This window comes from Brachyhypopomus gauderio, chromosome 7 (assembly GCF_052324685.1).
Source record: "Brachyhypopomus gauderio isolate BG-103 chromosome 7, BGAUD_0.2, whole genome shotgun sequence".
NCBI classification, from domain to species: domain Eukaryota; kingdom Metazoa; phylum Chordata; class Actinopteri; order Gymnotiformes; family Hypopomidae; genus Brachyhypopomus; species Brachyhypopomus gauderio.
In genome coordinates this window covers 20,656,616-20,681,761 of record NC_135217.1, presented here as the reverse complement: position 1 = coordinate 20,681,761, position 25,146 = coordinate 20,656,616, and the positions used below count along the sequence as shown (strand labels likewise).

The following is a 25,146-nucleotide window of genomic DNA, read 5'->3' as shown; positions in this document are numbered from 1 at the left end:
ATCCGGCCTTTGTTTTAGAGGAAAGTGTCATCATCTCATAAGCCAGTCGTGCTGGGTGCCATCAGCATTGACGGTGCCAACACAACTGGCGGTCAAACTGGCTCAGGAACAGGTCAAAAGGAATTATTCAGAATATGCATTGAAAAAGGGAAGGGGGGGGTTGGGCTGGCCACACCCTCACTGTACACATTACACACCCACCAAGCTCAAAACCCTTCCCAGAAGGCCTATTGGGTAACTCCTTTAGCCATATTTGATCATCAGTCCATCCTGAGTCTAGCTATGAGCAGAACGTGCCGTGAGCAAAAACAGAGGCTCCTTGAAATTACTGCCTTGAAACTAATTCTTCCGTATAACTCATTGTTGATTGTTTGAAGATGGCCCAGGGAGAGAAGCTGAGCTTTTTTGTTTGTGGTGGAGATATGAAACTATTTAGCAGTTCTATGATAGTTGCCGTCAAGCTACTTTTTGGACAAACTATGGATTTGTTGCTGAACATTGAGGGGTAAACTTCATACAGAAGATGGGTATTCAGGACAGCGAAAATGGTTTAGCACTCACCTGCACAAAGACGGTGAAGAAGATGACGGTGATGATGGCTGTGAGAAACATATTCCTCATAGGGAAATGTGCGCGGTCAAGTAGATATCCCAGGGAAAAGGCAATTGCCCCTCGCAGGCCACCATAGGCTATGATGAACTGATCCTTAGTGGTGAGCTTCACTATGCGGAATTTATTGATCACGTAGGTCAAACCGATGACACCTGAGGGGGGAGGGGAAGATTACTAGCCATTAGGAGGAATTCAGCCCGACATATCCAACCCAACTGCTCTTGGTTCCTATCCTCAGAGGCCCACTCATCCATTCCTGAACGGACACAACAAATTTCACTCATGACCTCCTGACCTCAGGGAAAATGTCCTACTGGGTTTAAGAGCCATGCATCATAGTCATAAATCACCTCAGAGAAGGTGATTTATTCCATATGGATTAAATCTGAATTGCGTCAAGGAGTCTCACTATACCCTCAGTATAAGTGTGGCTCAGATAGGCTTTCCATTTGTTTGACGATGTAGAAGGGGCCACGTTCAGAGAAATGACGTGATGAAGTGACTGATGTAGCCAGTCCTCTCAAATCAATGACCCCATTCCACCAAGCGAAAAGTGTCTTCACGACACCCTCATTGTGACGCACGACGGCAGCTGAGGAACATGACGGACGATGCATGATGACGCGAGGCTGAATTGGTTTTAGTTTCCGTGTCATTTCCTCTCTGTAGCACACAAGCTTCTGTAATGGTATTTTTTGTGGCCAGGTCCTTTAAGAAGGAACACTGGTTAAAAGCCTCTTAGATTCAGACCTTTCAGTTGCTTCCAGTTCCATAATTCGTGGGTTCCCAAGCCAATATTTAATGACCCCAAGCCGAGGTCATGTCTACGTCATGGCAGGGTTTAGCTTTATAAAGCCCACAGATGCTGATTCTATTGTTTTAATTGGTTTGTATTAGTTCTGAAACTGAATAGTTGTATCAGGTACAATCCTACCCTGAGGCCAAGGGGTAATCCCAACCCCAACACCCATTACTTCCTGTATTGCTTAATTCTACAGACATCTCCGAGTTACTTACGCCATTAATGTTCAAGCTTAAAGAACATAGTTATGCCTGGAATGCGTTTGAGGGTGACTTAATCGAACTTGTTTTGATACCAAACTGGAATAAATAAGCAAATAAACAATAACAAATAACATTAGATTTTACAATAACAAAACAAAAGGATGGAGATATAGATATTATATATATATTATAATGGTACATCCAATAGCAGAATTCAGCAAGGCTGGAAGGCTGGCAGACGTATTAACATCCATATTTACTCTTCATACTCCAGTATTAAATAAAAGTGTGCTTATACTTTGCATTAAGCTAGCTAAGCTGAGCTGTTGCTGGCCTCCTGCATGCTGGTACCACACAAATGATAATCTCATTACACGCAGGGCTCGCTCACCAGATGCGCCCTGCGCCGGCGACAAACACACAACATTTCCCAGATTACTTTGTTTTATAAACAACGACTGAAAAAAACATCACAGGAATGTGTTTCGGGGCGTGTTCATCACATAGCCGCGGACCTAAGACACACACGCGTGTGAGCAGCGGAGCTGGGCTTCACTGCTGCATTAGTCAGAGAAACGCTTGACGTTCAGAGGCATCCACATCACCAGACCCATTTGGTGATGGAGAATTCAAGACTGTTGCATCAACGTTCTTACGCTGCATTCGAATTCCAATAAGGCCATACTCACCACACACACAAGGGACCAGCCCTTGTCTGGGCCCTTATCTTGGGAAAGGGTTGTTCTAAAGTTGGAATGAACTTTATCGAGAAATCATGTTTCTTGCCTAATTTGGCCTTTTCCCAACACACAACACATGTCAGCCAGCCAGCAACACAGCATGGACCCTGAGCACCCGGGACCTGGCATAACCACAATTTGCTAACCTGTTTGCTTGTAAAAGGCAAAGACCCGAGAAGCTGCGTGAAATCCAAACCCGAGCCAAAAGAGCCTTTCGACTCCCTAACAGGGCAATACAATGGGCCACGCCAAGGCAGCAGAACTCACCGAGGACGCGGGCCACCATACACACGATAACCGTCACGGTGACAAAGGTCCAGTTCCACGAGTGCTGCCCGCCGACCGTGGACACCCCCAGGAAGATGAAGATGAGTGTCTCGCTCACACTGCTCCACATCTTCAGGAAGTATTTGATGGTGGTATGAGACTTGTGGGATATGTTGGCCTCCATGTAGGGGCGCATGACTGCCCCGCACGCGATTAACCTGCGAACATATTTGGGGGGGGGGGGGGGGGGGGGCACACCTCGAATGTAAAGCAGCTCTGGAAAACACCACCAAACGACCTGTACTGTGGTTATTATCTGCTAAAAAGCGTCTTCCTTTGAGACTGACTGTTTAAAGGTTAATCCCTCTCCATTACGTTTAAGCAAAAGTAGGCTAAAGAAAGCAATAACCGGCACAGCCTGCACTAATAAGAGTATAAATGTTGCACTAATCAGTTGATGGCTTTCCAGCCCTTTAGATTTCCCCGTTCTGGCATTATATTAATAACTTAAACTTCAACATAATTTTGCTAATGTTATTATTTCTGTTTAATTAAGAAAAACATCCATCAACTTCTCTTTTCTTAAAAATTGGAGAATTCAGTTTTCTGAAACGAGGTCCAACTACTCGTGATTCACTGCCAGAACTGAAGTTGAGTATGTAAGATATCGATGAGGTAAGGTTTCCTGACATCTAGAACACCACCTCCCTCCGGCTGGAGCGCCACCCAAACACTCACTGATCCGGTGCTAAGCTTCCACTCCAACCGTGGCCAACTTGCATAACTGTCGAGCTTACATGTGTCACTCGTGAATCATCTCGCATGGCTTTACTACGGAAATCTAGGCGATTAATATACTATGATCCTCGTGACAGCACTTTGCCTGCAAGATATTTTTATTTTCTGCATCTGATTTGGCAAACAAAAGGTCTCATCTCCTCGATCACCTCGAATACATCACCTCGATATTTCTTCCCATTCCATACGTGCTGAAAGTAAACATGTCCTGAGTAACTGTTGTGGACCCTTTCTTGTGCTGTGATATGCTACCCCTAATTTCTAAATAATGTGTAACCCCAGCAAAGATATGACTCATCATCACTGCAATAGGGGTGGATAGAATGATGCTACCTTATTGTTAGCATGCTACCTTAGTCATGGTTTGCTTTCCTCAATGTATTCTGGGGACACTCTAGAAACAAACACCATTTTTACAACAAAAGTCCCCTAACTGTAGTGTTACTTTGAAACTCAAACAGCCAGGTAATAGGCTGTCGATCAGGTTTTAGCCAGGCATTCCACAACATATTTCTGCTGACAGATTACATCTGATTTATTAGCAAACCTCAGGCATATTATGATTACTAGTGTCTTAATAATCTATAACACAATGCAAGTGCAAATATCTACAACTATCCTGTAATGGTGTTTTTTTTTTACACAGTATCACCACTACAGAGCGAGGAATTCTAATTTCACTGGTGCTAGAACATCTTGTGCTTTCACTGTGGCTCAGGTGGATCAGTGCGTCTGCCAAGGAAGTGTAGAGTTGGGCTGTGTGTGTGTCCGAAGGGCCGACCTGCGGTAAGTGTCAGCGCTGTGCCGGCCCCGTCAGCACGTTGTAGCCGGGGAAAAAAAATTCACAGGCCAGCACTGGACTCAGCATCTCAGGTGTGCTCTCCCTGTGTTTACCGAGTTCACCCTCCAACCAGACTCCACATCATAACACATGTCTGTTCTTGGCTTTCAATGCTGTGCTAGACATAGTCTTTTAGGCATTTTCATCTATTCAGTATATACATAATCTATACCCACACCCTTTAGTTATACATAATTAAACATTACATTTAAAAATCAAATGCTTATTCTACTGTAAACTTACTAGAATATACTTTTTCATATGTTCCATCTGAACATACACTGGAAGCATCATGTTCCTTCAAACTCCCTTTTTTCAATTACTATCAATATCACATTGTTTATCGCCACTTATTTAATTTCTATTTAATTTCAAATGACTAGAACTTACGCCATGATGCCGGACAGGTGGAACACCTCGGCAGAGAGGTATGCCATGTAGCTGTAGACGAAGACGAAAAGAGGCTCGATGACCCGCGTGTGGGAAGTGAAGCGAGACGTGAAGGCTGCCACGAGTCCGTACATGGCGCCCACTAGGATGCCGCCAAGAGCCACCACCAGGAAACACAAGACGCCCAGCACCACATCCATGAAAGTCACTTGTTCCACATTTGCATACTCCTCAAACAGGTGATACAGCACCTGGGGGGTGGGGTGGGGGGGGGGGGGGGGGGTATTAGAGACATGCGTCCATCCATTCGTGACACTTTCAGAGCAATTGTTCTGGCTCAAAACGGCTAACATACAATGTTTTATAAGAAGACATCGACATTTCTCAAAATGAACATTTCTGAAGAATTTTAGCTTTGATTTTAAGAGGAATGGGCAAACAGCGCAGGACCCACGGGCATGCCTTGTAGTACTCACCACTGTGACGGCATCGTTGAGCAGCGACTCTCCAAAGACAAGGATATGGAGGAGCTCGTTGATATGAATTTCCTCAAAGACGGCGAGAACAGCCACGGGGTCCACAGCTGAAATGATGGCTCCAAAGAGCAAGCAAGGCAGCAGGGTGACTCTGGACAAGTCTGTAGCCTCGATCTGGCACACACCATACAGAACGCTGCCAATGAAGAAGGAGTTCCATAGGGTACCCACAACAGCAAACATAAGGATAGTGCCCAGGTTCTCGGAGAAGGGCCTTATGGGTAAGAAGTAGCCAGCGTCTAGGATGATGGGAGGCAGAAGGAAGAGGAAGAAGAGCTTGGAGTCCAGCACGGGGGGTTTCTCTCCAACAAGTTTGAGGAGCCCCCCCAGGAGCAAGCCCACCACGATCAGCAGACAGCTCTCTGGCACGATGGAGGACAAGCGTGGGATTAGGTGGAACCCTGCAGTGGGTGGTGGGGGACAGACAGAGATAGACACAGTATGAAAAAATGAAGAAAAGGACAAAATTGAAAGAAAGAACAATTACAGACAGTGAATAGGGACAAAATGAGACACTAGCACAGCGTAGGTGATAATTATGTATCAAATCTCAAATGGTTAAATCTCAAATGGATGCTTCAACATTAAAATTGTTCCATCAAAGCTGAATGTTTGACTTGTTAAATGACATGTACCAGTACAACAACAAATAAAACAGCCCCCCCCCAAAAAAAAACAAAATAACATACAAAACACAGTACCACATGGCGGTTCTCGTCAGCCAAAACATCCTCATTTTGTCCATCCATAGGAAGACCCATGCATGTCTCAGACATCCTAATTGGTTTTGTGGTGAGCTAGACTGCTTTAAATGCATTAGTCAAATTGTGAATGACTTCAGTATGTTGGTGACACCGGGTAGGTCAACCCAATAAAACTGACAGCAGAAGATTTGCTCATTTTGAATAGGTCAATTTACAAGCTTAATCTGGTTTTCTTTAAAACCCAAGCAAGCCATTTACACACACACACACACACACACACACACACACACACACACACAAACACAAATTAAATTAACATTCTTCCAAGCCTAAAAACAGAACTGCATGCATTTGCAAATGCTCCCAAATAATCAAATATCCACAAATTGTATACTGTACTCCTATACAGCATATAATGGCAAGTCTTAGACAGTCTTAGGCAAGGCAAGTCCAGCACGCTCATGTACACTCGCAAAACGCGGGACTCACCATGAAGCCTGCACCAAAGTCAGGCCGGATGCGGCCAGATCGGACCCAGCACCCGTCACGCTGGCCGGGAGCCCAGGCACGAAGCAGGCGGAGGGCACCTGAGCACCTCCTAATCCCTGCCGCAAAAACCTGAGGTTCAGCAGTACCGGTGGCCAGGGCACAGACCGACACGCTGGCCACAGCTCGGGGACAATATCCACTCCTCAACAGGACCACGTACCAAGCCGAATCCCCAGTTAACCAGGACATTAGCCCCGTGTAAATGGCGGCATCATTGTGTCCGCAGAGATTTCACCCTGCTAATAAGCGGCTTTTCAGCCGTGATGTCGTTGGCTGACTTCATGTCTATCTCCCCAACCTTTCACCTGTGTTAATGAGTGGAACAAGCTGAATATTCCCAGTGAATGGCTCCTCCTTAGAGTCAGGAGTGTAATAACACAATAGCTCATTACTGCACACTTATACTGTCTGGAAATTTCAACAAGACACAAGCTTTACATTCAACAGCATGAGCAGTCACAGCCTCAATATGGTTTTTGTATCATCACAGACTAGCATGTGCTAGCAGCCTACTGCTAATTACACCACATGGTTCCTTAATATTCGCTATACTGCACCTGCTTTTGCATATATAATGTGTCTTTATCTGGACGCAATTATTCTGTGGGTTTACCGTAAGTGTTTACAAATAACTAGTTGCAAGGCACGCTTCACTGGGTGGAACTCAGAGAAGTAGATCAATTCATGTGAAGTCAGCTTATCAGGGTAAATCAAAAGCCACAGGAAAGGGAAGTCCAGACTGCAGCCAAGCACGGCTCAGTGTTTCCTTCAGCGGGAGAACAGCAGAAGATTTGCTATTAACATCATTTCACAAGGCCTTTCAGTACCGGTATTTAAAATCTTTTAAACTAGAGTTATGTGATACATCATTTGTAACTCAATATCACAATACTGGCCTCAACAACAATGAGTATTCCTCCTTTTCCCTGTGCTGTGAAAATCCTGTCCGACCTCAGACTACATAGACAAATGATTCCTGGGCGATCTGGATCACAACATTCTACATGATCCAAGAGGTATGAAAGACCTGGGTTAAAGTGAAACAGGGTAATGCTTAATAACGTCACATTAAGGGATCACCTGTGACTACATCACAAAGCATGTCACAAATACAACATATGGTAATCAGACTGCAGTGAAATATTTGTATCCGTATTGTACATCATTTGAAAGCAAAAGAAGCCACTTCTCACACAGAAATTAATAAAGGCCTTTTATTGATGAATGCAGACTTTCACCATTTTGTAAGTGATTGGGATTTTAAAATGCACCTTGTACCAGAGTCACACTCTGTTGAGGATGTAAACTGTCAGATCATTACTGCATGTTTCTATATGTGGACCTGTCTAGAACTCAAGACCTGGTGCATCATTATTAAGAGGTTTATAAATGACAGCACTGCTACACTTTTTCTGAGGAAAATGTCCATGGCACCACAGAAACCATTTGGGTCTGTTGGTGCATTGCTGTACAACTTTAGCTCAGAAAGTGTTGGTGTTCTGGATGATTGCTCCAGTTAAAGCTAAAAGCATTTCTAAACAACAAAAAGCACCATGGAGAAACGCTACTGTAGTTAAAAAACAATGGTGAGAAAGCAGGAAGGCTGAATGTACATGGCATATAACAAAACTTCAGACTCACAAAGAAATCCACAAAGATGCACTGCATGTTTACAATATAATAACATGCAAAGACCGATCATTTTCTCCAGCTTTAATCAACATTATACAACAACAAATTAAATCTTTGTAATGGGTGACAAATTAAACACATTTGCAAACACAAATGGCTTTAGACTTAGACTATCAACAATGTAACAAGTTTGCATCCTTTTTAATAACAAAATTCACAATACCACAACAGCTACTAGTGTGTCAATATCTACCAATGTGCCAGTAAGTTGGCCATCAAAATATAAAATTTTCATGAAAATGTCCCAATTTAGTGGAAGCAACATTGACCTGTTAATGAATGAATTTACAGTGACCTTACAGTGAGTCACTTTAACTCAGACATGCAGCCTTCGAGTTCTTACATACCTTCTTAAACAATGTGTTTCACTCAACATCAGCTGAAATGCTTAAGGGAACACCTCACTCTTACTGGGTGTTAGTCTGCAATGGTGAAAACTCTATTAAAAACATTGGAGGCAATTATGTTAGGTCTGCAAGTTTTTTTTATCTCAAATCTACCATTTATTTTGAAAGTCATGCAACTTACTCATTTCTTACTCACAAATGTCAGGATTTCAGCCTACTCACAGTATGGAGATTGATCAAGGTAACATCCAGGTAATTTAAAACATTAATTTGCATATAGATTCCTGGGAAGCTTAAACTTAATACAGTTTTTTGATACTGTAGACAATCACATTGTAAAATGTAGACTTGATAAGTGGGCTGGGCTCTCAGGAACAGCTGTAAAATGTTTCAGTTCATTCAGTCAAGGCAGGAATTTTTTCATTGAAATGTAAAATAAGGTTTCTGAAAGAGTGCCAGTGACTTGTGGGATCCTTTAAGGTTTGTTTCTTGGGCTGCTCCCAGTTTAACTTTAACTATACCTGCTTCAGTTTGGCCAAGTTGTACAAGACCCTGGGACAACTACGGTCCCTGTAACGCTCCCACGTCACAAATTGGATGGGCCCAAGCCTTCTACCATTGAAAAAAGATAAACTGGGAGTAATATATTTACTTATAGAAATCAAAGGCTAGCTACCTACTTGGACTTGAAAACTCTAAACTCTATCTTGTAACCTAGGCATACTAACAGAGCCTCATCTCAGTTTTAGTAGTCACATACAATCAGCATCAAAGCCAGCATTTTATCATCTTAAGAATATTACCCAATTCACTAAACCAGATTGAGACACTCCATGTTTTTGTCTCTACCAGGGATGATTACTGTAATGGCGTCCTAACGGCACGCTCAAAAACACAAACATCGTCAGGTGATTCAAAATACAGGTGCCAGAGACCTCACAAGGAGCAACAGAAGATAACACATCACCCCCATTCTTAAGTCATTATACCGACTACCAATATACTACAGAATTGACTTCAAGGTATTGTTTCTGGTCTATTAACTCCTTAATGGCGTAGGACCAGCTTCTTTATAGGATATGCTGCGTGAGTTACGGGCCAAGCAGAACTCTTAGGTTATTAGGAGCCAATGAGCTAGTCCTGCCTAAGGTAAAAACTAACCATGGAGAGGCAGCATTAAACTACCACGCTGGTTCTATATGGAACCAGCTGTCAGAGGACATTAGAAGAGCCAACAATAGATCATTTTAAATCCAGGTTTAAAACATACTATATTATGTATACTAATACATAGCACACACACACACACACACACACACACACACACACACACACACACACACACACACACACACACACACACACACACAAACACACAAACACACACAAACACACACACACAAACACACACACACACACACACACACACTCCTAGAGTGATAAGTGCTCCCACCAGACTGTTTCTCTGTCTAGAAAGCGGAGGACCGTGCCATTACGTTTCAGGAGAACAGGCCTGAAGAATCACTATTGCTTGGCATTTCATGCCACACTGCGTCACAATGGCCTAAAGGCCATGACTCCACGTCTCAGGTTTATTTTTGAGTGAGAGCAACGTGAGAGCATGTTTCCATAGGTCTGCCAAGCACCGTATCCATATACTGTAGAGAGAGAGCTTTCACATACAGAACCTCTAACGTCCACATACAGCACATGGAGCTTTCACTGATATCATCTCCAGTTTTCTCACAGCACCTTCTAAATCAGCATGAAGACCGTGATGTCCTCTTTTGCCACTTAAAGTGGACCTTTGTGTCTGTTCCCAGTGTGCTATAGTTCATAGTGCAGATAAATCATGTCCTGCTCAACAGGTTCGTCCTGCATCGAGGTGAAGCAGACAGCTGCATGAAACATCACTAGCTCACCACCAAAGACAAGGAGCTGGAGGACTAGAGCAAACACGTCTCTCTGGGTAGCAGAAGGAACTCGGCACAACCGCTATTAATCCCTCGTTCTAGCTGGATTAAACTGGCTTTCATTCCTTTATTTTAAAAACAAAACGCATGTTTGTTCATGCACAAGAAGAGCTGAAGTGAATATGCCGACCACATGGAGTGATTCTAAACCATCTGAAATCTCAAACAGAATAATTATATCTGCTCAGTTGGAACTCTGGTGAGATTAAACCCCTGCTAGATGTATGGGCGATGCCACTAATCTACACAATATGAACTAACCCCAGAGACACAGTAATAACTATGCCCAGAATCAATCTGTCTGAAGAGAAGCCTGGTGTAGGAAATACTAGGTCGTTGCTCTTAAACAACTGCATTTTGAAATGTTTGTTTTAGCACTTTAAAAGATGCTGTACATTTGTTTTCTTAACATTTCAGCTAAATGCTACATTCTGATGATTATTGCTAAAGCAGCTAGTTTGTTTTCGTGGGCCTATCTAACCACCAACTTTCACCACAGTCTGGCTGTATTTGTTTGTTGAGACTACAAAGCCAGTCTTCCATATGTTACTGATTTTTTAAGTTGTAGAAGGACAATGATGGACATTTGGACATTCACGTTTTAGCACTTCCATGTGCCACAGACACCTCCGTTACTCTAAATGACTGAATGCTTGTGTCTTGACGAGTCTTTTAAAACTAAGAACTGTATAAAAAGGACAGAGCGTTGAATCAACATTCCCACAGAGGGGTAGTTTAGGAGTATTGCAAGCTTTGGGGCATGCGTTACTGCCTGGCTGAACAGTTCTCTTCTTACCAAGGCCACCAGCATTTGGGATCGATTCTCCATCCTGTGGCATGAGTGGCGAGGAAGACAGGACAAGATATCCTGTTGAGGAAACTATATTTGTATTTTTCATTTATGCCCTTTTATATTATGTTATTCAGAAAGCATACTGGCACTGACTTAGTGAATTTGTGCAAAAGTCTATGCCCATGTCTACCATAAATCATTAAAATAATGACATGATCAATTTGTGCAATTCAAAGGCACTGAAGTGGATCATTTCTGAAGCCCATTCACCATCCAGCTGTGTGTGTGTTGGGGTATGATCACCCCCTGAGCAGAGAGGCTAACAGAAATGCTACCAGCAGAGATGCAGAGTAGCAGAGTTTGCAATAGTGTTTACAGTGGCAGAACGGTAGAGGAAGTATTGAGCAATCAGCAGAAGGGCAAATCCTGCCACAGAACAAAGCAATCAGATAAACACACACACGCGCACACACACACACACACACACACGGATTCGCGTGCACACACAGCGCCTTTTGAAAGTTTAGGCTGAATTCTCACGCACCCTGCCTACCATAGAGGCCTGAGTCAGGGATACGGCAGGACCTCAGGGAACGGGATTCTATTTCAGGAACAAATATGTAAACCCCAGTATGTGATGCTTCTAAAGCAATGAGAGCAAACAGGACACATAGGTAGACAAAGCTCTCATAGTAAACACCAGATATGAGGCAGCCTGAATCAGCCCTGCGTTCTGCATGAACACCGAATGATCAAACTCTTGGACATGAAAAGCTCTCCTACCTGTGCATAAATACTGAAAGTGAGTTATACATTATGCTGTCCACTACGATCACCAGCTGTGAGTGAAATCAAGATGTGGTTTTTTAGAAAACTCTTTAACATGAAGCATACATATTTGCAAAGCTTCTTAGAGACGAATGACTCATTCAGGATCTGTTTATAAGACCTTCATCATAATAGAGATTAATACCAGAGCAGGAATTCGAAGAGCTCCATCAAAGCTCAGATTTGTGAGGTTTGATCCAACAGAGTGATGCAGCAGACCACGGACTCGTTTTAAAATGGCCTCATCTCACTCCAAGAAGTGTACAAATAACATAAGAAAAGATTTGTGAGTTAGAGGTAGTCACGGCAACTGTCTGAGATAATTGAGTTGACATTATAATTAGAGGGTGATGGAGGGAGGAGAGAGAGAGAGAGAGAGAGAGAGAGAGAGAGAGAGAGAGAGAGAGAGAGAGAAGGTGCTGATCAAGAATATGACCGCCAGACCCTGAACAGTAAAATTACCCACGTTGCTTTGCTGTTCCCATGCCAACACAAAAGAATCGCTTGCTCTCTTGAGGCTTAGAAACAAAGAAAAGTGAGGGTGACTCGTCGGCGCCCTCTGGCTGCACCCCTGAGAGGACCGCCCCACCCCGCCCACTCCTCAGGACATTCACTAAAGCACTCCCACTGCTGGAACACACAGAACAGGCTACAGTCGTGCCACCAGACAGGCGAAAAATGCCAGACTACAAGGGAATTCTAGTGAAAGGGGGCTCAGAGCCAAACGTGCAGGGGTCTGGCTAAAACAGGACCGGGCCACGGTCTCCGCGAGCTGCCATCTCGGGCTGGCTTGCTCAGATAACCGTGTTTTACTGAAAGGAGAAACCTCTCTTTTGTATTTGACAAGGTCCCGAGGGGGTCTTGCCATTACCTGTAGGTCACTGGTCTCGTTTGGCACTGGTTTTGTTGAGGGTGAGCAATGAATGGGGGGAGGTGAGCACATCGGGCGCTGGGTTTTTAGAATCGGCCTCAAACAAACAAACAAACAAAAACACCCGAACAGCTAACCACCCGAACAGACCCAGGACTGGCAAATTAAATTTGAGAATCCCAAATTAAAAGAACATTTTTCTTCTAATTCTCATTTCCGAGCTGGCACCCAAGCTGCTGACAGATCCAGCGTTGAGAGTCATGGTGTTCTCTCCATGCACTAAGTGAACACATCTGTTCTGGACTACGTAGCCTCATCTCAGGGGTGCCCAGTCCTGCTGAGTGCTTCCACCATTGTGAAGCTGGGGAGAACAATCGGAGGGCAAAGGGCTGATGAGCCCGTGGGAACCACTATCTGACCCTTCTAACACCTCGGTCTGCCGTAGCTCCCCTGTGTCCTGCATCCGGTAACGGCTATCCCACTATCTCACAATCAGCTTGTGCATCTGAGTCGAGATGGGTCTCGATGTTATGCAAAATGGAAAAAAAAAACAACAACAACAATGTTTTCTTGACAGCATTAAAGTTTATTGATGAATCCATTGGTCCAAATTGCTTCTGCAAAAGAGCTTAGTGGCTTCCTTAAATGTCACCAGGTAAGTAACCGCATCATTAGTGGTAATCGTACTTCAAGGAAAGGCCTCGATTCACCACGCTAGCTCCACGAGAATACAAACGGAGACTCATGCCGTGCCTTGTCGAGGAATGCGGCTCTTCGGGTTATGGTGTTTTCTGACCTCTCTACGTGGCTACAGAAAGCTACACCAGACAAGATGCTCAGACAGTTTCAAACCCAGCCATGGAGAGCTCAGACCGACGTCTGGCTTAAGGACATCAGAACTGCAGAATCAGAGGGACCCGTGTGATTGGTTCCACGTCTTGTCCCATCATCACACAATGTGGCAGGAGAAAATTACCAGCACTGCGTCTCAAACATGTGACTCCCTACACAAAATGGCCAACACCATGACGTTGGAGTCACATGTCCACACAACACTTGATCTAGAAACCACGTAGCGCTAGTAACAGCTGAGCACAGGCAGCGTGACCAACCCTAACTCTCCTTTACATGTGGAACACCACCACACCTTTCTGTCGACAACGTAGCAATGAGCTGTGTGTGTGTGTGTGTGTGTGTGTGTGTGTGTGTGTGACGGGGGGGCTAAAGGACAGGGCAGGGGTCAGACAAGCAGAGAGAGATAAATGACCGGGTGTTCTCTATTAGATTAAGTGGCCACTCCTCTGTAAGGAGTATGGGGGAGGTGGATTAGGGGGAATGAAATGTGCCTGTGTTGCGTGTCTCAGCTCTTCAAGCGACTTTGGGCTTTACTTACCAACTGGGATTAAGGAGATTTTTATTCTTAAATCCCACTTTTTTCATGACGCTCCTGATATTCAGGTGTTCTTATTTGGAATTTGTTCTTACATAAGAACACTCAAGAACACTTGCGTGTTCGTGCAAAAACTGTTCACTACATTTTCTTCACGTCTAGTTGTTTTATACAGAATTTAAATTACAATACTTTTTGTATTTTCAGTTATTTTCATTATTTAAGAAAGTATTATGCCATGTTAAATTAAATAAACAATACAAATGATACTTGGGAGCAGGTTTATCACTAGTGACATGTTGAGAGTAATGCTACGGTATTTGCCCCGCCCTCAAGACCCCTTCCTCACTAGCACGAAGACAGACGACACGGACATACACACCTTCCTCCCAAAACTACATAAAACTAGAACGTGTACTGAATATTTTACACATTTCCTCTTATTGACGGATAAGCAAAACTGCTCATTTATAGATAGGCAACTCATTTACAAATGACATTTACTGTTAGCGACCGCGAACATGTCAACTGAAAGGCGGGGGAGGTCAAGGCAACAGTAGTCCCCTGTTAGTAACAGCAATGGGAGCACTAGGGGCCGTGGCCCCCACACTGCAAGAATGGCTCCAGCAGATCCCGGATACAACGTCAAACTGTTTCCACATCCCTGATTCCTTCCTGTTCTCTCTGGCTTTGAGGTCTTCATGAACATTCAGAATTTATATTTCACATTTCACTGTATGCCAACAATAACCACTAACAAACCTAAATACCATTTAGGGTGTATATTAAAACTTGTACACTTAATTTTAATGTAAAATAAAATTAAAGAATAAAAAAAAAAAAAAAACAGTATAGATCAACAACATCCTAGAGAATCCTTCAGGAAATGGCACCAGACACCAAATACTCAATAGATTTACACACCAGGCCAAGCTCACAATTTCTAAAGAGGACAATCTTTGTTGAGCACTGGATAATGATAGGGATCAAGTTTTCAAGTCCAAAATGCCGCCGCTATCCAACAAGATTGCACTTTCGAGAAGTCTTCAGCTTATTCCAGTGTTTTCAGTTCTATCTGTATACTGGTGTTTCAATATTTTGAAATCACAACACAGAATTGGGAGTGAATACTGGTGTAATGAACCTAAATATCGAACCTAAATATCAAGTATTGTTCAAGCCGGCCCAGAACAAATGATCTTTTATCGATTACAAAATACTCACAAGGACCGTGAACTTTGCTGCGGTACTGAGAGTATAGCACAGTTCAAATCATTCCCACCAATCTGCAGATTTGTAATATGAGCATTTCCTGCACGCTTGTCCTATATGTCCAACTAGATAAGAATGACTGAATCCGCACCAATAAATAAATCAGATGCTTAAATTCGTGCCAGACTGCACATTCTCAGTCAGAAGGACTACGTCAGCCATCTCAGCAGATCCTGGTAGCTCATTTGTTAGATTGTTGCATCAATGCCAATATTTACAAAGTAGATGAGGCAACTTTCCATACTCGTTGTGAATACATTATGTTCAAATGCACTTCAACTAAAAATAATAATAAACAGAAACATTGATCACTAGATGAAATTTACATCTACATCCTCTAAAGTCAAAAGTTCTTTCTCTCTTTTGAAAAAGGCCTTTTTTTCTTGCTTGCTCTGGTGTCTAAGATGCATGTAGTCTACAGATGCAAAATGATGAAACCCAGGGCAAAATCTAAAGACAGTTTAGCGTAAGTGTTCGAAAACCAAACAGCTTATATCAGCTAAAAACCGTTTTGTCAAAAGCGAACTCACAGTACAGTCCCAAGTGTCTTTGAGTACTTCATGTTTATGTAAAACATATTTTAAGTAACTGTAGGCCCTAAACTAACATTTGACTCTTGCAATAAAACTGTATACATATAAAGAAAAACTGAATAAAATACACAGAAGGGCAAAAAAGCAGGCCTGTATTTGAGGGATACATATGTTTACATGGTGTAAACTAATTTGATACATTCCAGTAGTACAAAGTCAAGGTGAATTGAAGTGGTGAGCAAGTTCTCAGGTGCCTCCGAGTTATCAGATTGATAAATGTGCTCGTGTTACAGGACAAACAGCTGGGAAGTGCAATTAAACTGCCCACACATTGCCAGTAGATGGTTGTTCCAAGCCATGTTGCTTAGAGCCCTCCTACGAGCCCCATGGTTGAAGGTGGTCTTGGTTACAGGGAGAGGTAGGACAGAGGTGAGGAAGCACAGTGCAGACCTCTGAGCTACCTGCTCCCATATGCACTGTAGTCCCTGGCAACATCTGGGTCATAAGAGGCTTGTTAAAGCATAAACATGCAGTTACTGAGGTGTTTCATGACTGGCCATGGAACATTTATCCACCACAATAGCGTGGCAAACAAAGGAGGGTAAAATATAGGCCCGTCGTAACTGCAGAAGAGGGCAACGGCTTTGTGGTGGTTTCGAACAAGTTTGTGAAGGCCAATGAGGGCTTGTGCTGCCTGTGATGGATTGCAAGTTGGAAAAACTGTGCAGGGTTCGAACACAGATAAAGACCAATAATGTCCGCTAACTGAAATTCAGAGTGTCATCATCAGTTGGATTTCCAAGCTGAAATGCAGATCTGAGTCATAAATAAAAAAGACACAGCTGATGAGGTGATGTGTGAAGTGACAGACAAGAATGCAACAAGCACTGTGATACTTTAACACCTTTGAAAACTGGACCTAACGCCTTTGAAAAATCTGTTCAGAAATAAACTGCACTATGTAGGTATGGTTTTATATTTAAAACAAAAAGACTCAGTAATTGAACTGTTCACTGATTCAAGAAGAAAACACCTTGCCACCAGTCCAGGGTCTCATATCAGTAGCCGTTAGTGGTGTTCAGGCTTAAGTAAACAGCTGTTGTGGGGCAACCGGCCACTGCTTTAGTTCCACAATAGAGCAGCATTCCCTCAACTGCTCAACTGGTAGTACCAGACACACAATGGCTAACCAACCATAGCAACTGTTTCTGCTTTAGGTCACAAATGATTATTGATTCATCCCCACACCATGGTGTTACTGCATCATTTAATCATTGTCAATCGCTTCAGGGACTAATTTGGCACACAGTGCCTTGAATGGTTTGGTTGGTGGGTGTTTAGGGGACAATAATGCAGTTTTGTAGCTCTGCTTCAACCCAGATGCTATCACAATCATGACCGTTCTCGTTATACACAACAATCTAATATGCCTCCTGGGACAGCAGAGTACTTTAGGGGCGGGTGTGATGGAGACCGGTGGACAAGAACACCAAATGTAATGGGCTAGTCAAGTGCCAATTCAGGGTGGAGAAAGCCTTGCTAAACAAATCAATCATCGACAGCCCACATGGGTTAAGTTTTCATTTCAATATAGGATTAAAAAATCTTCCAAACGTTACAAACACCACAGAGCAGTTTTGTTATGTGAATTTGCAGGTGTACAACTGACCAAACATCACCCAAAAAGAATCATGTGACCATGGGTGTGAAGATCTGATCTTCCATGGAGGATGAGCCCATGACACACCAGACTGGGCCGTAGTAGCGTTACGTCATCAGCATCTCCTAACCCACCAGACCAGGTCTTCAAACCGATTCAACCTGCTCAACCATTTCACCATGACCTCTTTGCCACATTGCAGGTGGGAAAGGCCACCTGAGCTGGAGGCACCGGGCAATTTCAGGCCCCAGCCTTTATCACAAAGCTATTATTATGTAAATGGATGACAATGTGGCACAGACCAGAAAATTGTAAAAAAATTAAATAAAATAATCCTCAAGGCCTCCACATTTATCAAAGGACAGAAATGGTTTCTACTGACATTTGGTTTTGATAAATTAAGTATATTAAATGTGAATATATATCTATGTACAAGCCAGTTATATTGCTAAAATATATTCCAATATTATATAAACACCACTCACAAAAATATTAGGGATATTTGGCTTTGGGTGAAATTTCAGCATGAATCTAAAACACACTCTAACCTGTACAGGTGAGATTAATGTGACCTTCTTAAACTTTTGATTGCACATGTCTTTGCTGTTCTCTAACAAGGAGCTTAGTGGCAAAATTCACAACAGGTGTTTGATCCATGAGTTGACCAATACATTTCCTGGTTCAATTAGAGATGGTGTTTAAACAGCCCTGATCATGATGCTGTTCCTATTTTGACACCATACGTCTAAGACGACACCCAACAATTGATCAACAGTATCTCGCCATCGCGAGGCTTCAAACAGGATGTTCTCAGATGGAAGTGGCCACTGAGTCATCAGCAGATGGCTGCCAACGATGTCGGAGACGTCAAGGAGAGCACAATGCCTGAGCCACTGTTGTCACCAGACGAGCCTTTGGTGGTTGTGGTGTTAAGTGTGGACAGGTGTATCCAGTCAAAATTGCCCTACACTTTGTGACAAGCCCATACTACTTGAATAACAATTTCATCCAGTCATTGTGCCTTTGCATGAACAACACAGATCTAATTTTATCTTCATGGACGACAAAGCTCCAGCTCATCGAGGTCTCATCATTAAGGAACGGCTGCTGGAGACTGGGGTTCCTCAAATGGAGTTACCTGCACTTTCCCCAGACCTGAATCCTATAAAAACTGTACGGCATTGGCTGAGTCACAGTGTAGAGGCTCGTAACTCTGGACCTCAGAACCTCAATGACCTGAGGGCCGACCTTTAAGAAGAGTGGACTCTTTCTGTTTTCCATTAATTTATGGAAATATACCAAATATACTTAACTTTTTGTGAGTAGTATTTGTATACATATATAAACACACACAGACAACATGTATATACTAAAAGCAGAGCTAATGCTGAATTTAACTGTACAAGACATTGCAAACAAAAAATAAAAATAAATAAAATGTCAAACTACCCGACAGCCTGTCCAATCGCATTCCCCACTGTGAAGTGGTTTCATGTTGAGAAAATTACACTATAGTTGGGCTGCAACAACTAATCGACGTTGGACAAATCACTATTGAACAACAGTTTAATGCCAGATCACTATTGATTACCGTGTGATGTGCAAGGGAAGAATACAGACAGCAGTCTATATTACAGAATCCCTCCTGACCCACAAAGTTAAAACTTTACCTAGAAAAATTATGTCCTGTGTTCAAGTCAAGCTCGCCTGGCACGATGCCATGACTGTCATTTCATGAATCTTACAGAAAACATTAATTTATGCTGCATTTATTTTTACATATGACTGACATCAAGGCCCCTGTGAGCAAGTCAAAGGCGACAGTGGCAAGCAAACCTCTTGACCTCTCAAAGAACTTAATGAAGAAACCTTGAGAGGAACCAAGACTCCAAGAGGAACATGGACATCACGCACTTGGTTACTGCTACTGTTACCAAATTTGATGAGCAAAGATTTTATCAATGCAAAGTGTAGTTCTAACCCACCTATCTAAAAGTTATTAATAATGTACAGACAATAAAACATTTATGCTTTATCATTTTGACACAGCAAGTGGCTCAGGTACCACCAGCATAAAATGAACACTGAGGATGACTCTGCACGTAAAGAAACATTTACATCAGAGCTTCCATTGAACAGACCTAGTTTTTTACAAGGTGAGGCATCAGAATCCATTGAGATATTTGCATCAATCCAAAACATGACAACAGCAGAGACTATGATCCATGCCACACACCTCAAAGAGGCAACAGAAGGCCTGCATGAGAAGGTGTCTTCACAGGAGTCCTGGGGTGAGCACCTGTTAAACTAGTCCATCCCAAAAAAACCTCGAATGCTGAAAATGTCGCCGAAGCAGATGAGCGGCCCCAGTTACAAAGGCCTGCGACTCAACAGCAATAGTAATGAGCAAGTTGGAACAAGTTAGAAGGACAAATAGTTGGCATGAGGCCTTGTGTGAAAAACTCCAGAAGCTTGTCATGTCTTCAGGCTTCAACTCCATATTGTGTGTGGTTGACCAGGACTCCAGGAACGACGGCCTTCATTGTTGCTGCCTTTGTAGCCAAAGCCCCTTAGCCAAGCACTGCATTTTGGACTTGGGCAGATTTGCCAAAAACGTTCAACAGAAATGCCCTACACCAGTTTCCTGCCAGTGTCTTGTATCACAAATCGGCCACCCATCCTTCCCATTTTGGGGAAGGAGAAGTAGGCGTGTTTTAAACACAAGCTAATTCGTTCTTCAAGCCATCAGTAAGGTTGCATGTGTTAAAACCAAACCACGATTCATCCGTGACTGCCTCTGAAACTCTTCCATATGGAAATATTTTTAAAAGTCATCCTTGCGTAGCACTTTGAAACACTTCCCATTCGGTTTAGTTTCGGCAAACAAGACCTGTTATTATAAGCACCTAACCCCAACTTCTTTGTAGCAGCATAACCTGTTGCCAAATGCTTCCCATTTTCCAGAAGTGAAAGCAATTTGACATTGGGCAAGTTATTGCCCTCCTGCAAACTGAATCAAAAATGTACAAACTACTCGCTGCCAATCACATTTAGGCGACAAAACTCTGGAGTGACATGGCACCATGCCCAGACCACACTCTGTTGAAGTGAGTTACTGATGCAGAAACCGTTTCAGACCTAAACAGCATATCAGTATTAGTAATAAAAGATAATGACTTCATAATGATGTACAGAATGCAACATGACATTTCTTCCCAGGTGTTCTACTGACATTTTCCCAGCAGGCTAGACTCATCTACTCCAATGCAGACAGACTAGGAAGAGAGAGTAGTTTTTTAACTGTTTATTTGCATTATGGACAGTCCACAAGGGAATCATATCTGCAGATGTCAGTCCATCAAGTTGTCTGTATACCCACAGACAGACTTTCAGAGACATTTGCACACACATACGCTTGATGACCACAAGCGTTTGGTGGTCATTTCCATGCTTTTATCTTCACTTCACTGAACCATCAAGTCCTGCACAGTTTAGCTCACTCTCCTTCTCCACATCTCTCCCCATTATTCCCATTATTGCTTTTTAGTGTGTCACTCTCTCTCTCACACACACACACACACACACACACACACTCCTCTCAGCTGTAGGATATAGATCACTTAGCTCTGCAAATTTTTGGTGGGGGGGCCTGTCCAAACATGATAAAATTTGATCAAGCGAACCAGACTGTGCGTGATCACACCTGTTGGAGCCCCACCCCCACCCTTCGTGAGCCCCACCCCCACCCTTCGTAAGATCTCTCCCTGACTCGCAAGAGCAATACGTGTGGAACGAGATCTTTGGCATCAGTCAGCCATCAGGTTCCTGCTCTGGTGCAGAATACAGCCCAAAATCCCTGGCCAGGTCAGTCAGTGGCAGGCTGCCACGGGAGAGGGGCAGGTGGGAGGGGGGGGCATAATGAACTGCCCTTTCAGACATACCAGGTTCTCATGTCAAAAAGCAGCCATGTCATGGCCACCTGGTTTAGAGCTTTCCTTGTACAATGGGATTCACCTCACATAGTGCTCGACAATTAGCTCATATGTCAGCACACAACACCGTGCGGTGGCACCTCAGGAGGTGCGTGGTTGCTCTTCACCTCTGACCAATCCATGCTTAGCATTTCATTATGCGCACAGTATGAAACAGGCAATTAAGGAACTGACCAGTGATGAAACACAACAAGTCTGTGGCCTGTTGTACACATCCATTTGTTAAGAAGGTCCATGAAGTTGTCCCAATCACACCCCACTAGTAGAACCGGCAAAATACTCCCACAAGCAAACAGCACATTCAGACTGGGCAGCATAAATAAAGTTACAGCAGAGTTTAAGAGAACTCTGCCAAAACTACTTACAAAGATTTATTTATTAGAATCACACTGTAGGTGTAGAATTACAGGCTATAACACAGAGGTGTCAAGGTTCACAATCACAAACCATGCGGCAGTAAACGCCAGCTTTGTTGTGGCTGAAGAAATCGCCAGTGCTTCAGTCTTTTACAGAGGGAGCGTTTTTGAAGCACAATTAATGGATTAATGTGGGTTGATTGATTAATGTGGGTTTCATAACCTAACAAATTAAAAAGATTTATGTTATTATAGCAGAGCAACAAGCAAATATTTTTTACATTTACACAAATATATCTGTAATATTGTAACTTGAATAAGTAATAAATTCAGAAGTATTTTTAAGTTACATATGGCCCTCCGTGGGCAACGATTATGCTGATGTGGCCCGTGGTAAAAATGAGATTGACACCCCTGTTATAACAAATCCATCATCGAGGATGACGTGTGTGCACCAACAACCAATTCTTCCCCTTTGCGTGGTCACAGGTCTGCGGTTGGCAGGACCCACTATGACAGAACCCAGCAGCACCACACACGTGTAAAAACCGCTTCAAGGCGCATTACACTTACACCAGCGCAAAAGTCACCACTTTGTTGGGAACTGTCTCTCTAATAACTTCTGGTCAGCAGTGTAGAGATTCTGACCAGTGGAGATGCAGTATGCATGGTCCTTATCTAGAAGAGGCGTGTGTCACATAACCTACGTGCTGCGTGTGTAGAGTTAAACGAGGTCACATCAGCGAAGCAAGCAGTAACTCAAGATCGACAAATTAGCCTTCCTAAATTAGCCAAATCGATTAAATATTAGACTCCAACATTAAAGTTATCAAGTTACACCTGTACAGAAATAGCAATAACTTACAATATCTCGTACCGAATCATGCAAAAGTCCCCAAACAAAACAACAACTCACCTAATTTCATCAGGGACGCCAGCAGAATCCACATAGATATCAAGAAAGGGTATTCGACATGTTTGAAATCAAACGACAGAACAGGAAAAGCCTTTTTGGTGTAGTTGCCGTGGCTGGTCCCTCCGTGTCCCGAACTGTGATTGCTGTGTTTGTGGACCCCTTTACCGTGACCCCCCGCCACCTCCGGGGTGCTGGCCTCTCCCATGGGGAGCAGAAAGCACCCTAGAAGCACCATCATCATCATCATCATCACGTCCAGGTGTCGCCTGGTCAAAAGCCTGCAGTGCATGCGTGCAGGCGGCATGCTGCAATAGTCTTGTATGCCCCTATAAGAGATAGGACGTGAAAGGTATCGGCCAAGTTACACGCCGAAGTGTGTCCGAGACCACATAGCGTGCTAGGCGGAAGAGATCCGCTTCGACATCTCGGGCTGGTCGCTTTAAAACGAACTATCTGCCGACCGGGTCCTAACCTCGCAACACTGGGCAGTCTCGGAACCGCAGCTCGTTATCTCGCAGGTTAATTATAGGGAACACACCCTTTTCCAGGTTGGTAGCCAACGTTAGCTGTACGCGAACCAGGAAATGAAGGCGTGCATTCTCTCCCGCGATTCTACAGCTCCGTAAAAAGTCGAAAAATGTCAGTCATGCTCCGTGTCCCGCGCTAAGTTACTCCGTTACAACTCCGCCTGTACGAGCGCGAGCTGGACGGCCCCGTGTTCTAGAACGCGCTCGCGACGCCGTCGCCGCTCCGCGCCGAGACGCAGTGTGCAGGCGCTCAGGACACGGGCTGACCAGAGTAGATGTTCATTTCGCCTGAATGTCAGCTTCGCTGGGAGCACCGGAGTGACATACGGCGTCAGCGTATCCGAAGATCCCGAGACAAGATGCTGAGAATGTTAAGAACGTATTAGTTTGAATTTAGCGCGTGACTCGACGAACGTGGACCGTGTGTGTGTGTGTGTGTGCGCGCAGTCCCGAGAAAACGAGGAAAAAACTCGAGCTGACACTCTGGCTTATTGACGTCTTCTCTGACGTCGGCGGGGGTTTAAAGGTTCTTCGCAGAGTTCTTCATTACGCACAGATGCAGTGCGATTACAGACGTAAAGTCTACTAAGCATCCCATCGGCGTACATTGGGATGCTGTATTAAAAATAACTAATAAAACAGACCCTTTTCGTAATATTTGAACGCAAGAATGAAAATAAGATGAGGGAGTTCCCTTTTTATTGAGACTACAGCGACATCCCGTGGGAAGGAGGGTATTGATGACCTTGCCGTAAATTAAGTAATTCTAAAAGCATCACCTTGTGGTTGAGCTGTTCTAAACACAGGCGGTTTTTGCTAGCTCGAGAGAGCTCACATTAGCTTTGCTCTATGAGTCTGTGTTTTTAAGATCATCGGAGCTCTCTTTGTTTCTCCCTCTCTGCTGAAGCACTGTCACAAAAATAACTGCATTCATTTTCCTTCACTCTTTGTCCCTTAGCGTCTAAATCAAACAGATAAAAAACTGCAATGCAGCTTGGACCATAGCCAAGAATACGTACGGGGCGCCGTCAGAAATGTTGGGCCCCATGAAAACATATCGCATTAGGACCCATCATCACTGGCCACGCCCACTCTAAAAATATAACACTGAGCAGGCAAACACGCACCTTTTACATTCACTATTGTGGAATTCACTATTGATGCAACACTATACCCTCTATAATAACTGTGCTAAAGGCAACCTTTCACAGCAATCTTTAAAATGTAATTTTAAAGGTAAAATGATTGAATGGAAGATTCTCATTATTATCACTAACATTAATGAAGAAGTTCAATAAATCAAACATACATTAGCCTCTTCAGCTAAAAAAGTAACATAATCTAAATAATTATAGCTATAAATAATCATCAAATGAATGAAATCAGTAGATGTTGGAACAAAGTATGCATACTATAAAATAATGTGAGTTAAAAGTGGAAATAAAAAATGTAAAACATAATGGAAATGGTAAGGCCTGATGTTTGTACTACAGGAAAGGTCAACCAAATCAATATGTTTTGTTTGTTCACAAACAAATATGATGGCAGTCCAGT

The 25,146-nt window shown here is 43.3% G+C and overlaps 1 protein-coding gene across 1 annotated transcript in view; it reads right to left on the bottom strand.

Moving 5' to 3' along the window:
* Positions 1-24,244, bottom strand: part of slc9a1a (solute carrier family 9 member A1a) — a 37,881-nt gene extending 13,637 nt beyond the window's left edge. Inside the window, exons 1-5 of the mRNA XM_077012464.1 lie at positions 23,066-24,244; positions 5,130-5,590; positions 4,654-4,904; positions 2,625-2,842; positions 562-764 (exon numbers count right to left, since the gene is read on the bottom strand). Coding sequence (XP_076868579.1) covers positions 562-764; positions 2,625-2,842; positions 4,654-4,904; positions 5,130-5,590; positions 23,066-23,369 — 1,437 coding nt within the window. The 5' untranslated portion in view covers positions 23,370-24,244. The remainder of the gene's footprint in view (positions 1-561; positions 765-2,624; positions 2,843-4,653; positions 4,905-5,129; positions 5,591-23,065) is intronic.
* Positions 24,245-25,146: the final 902 nt, after the last annotated feature.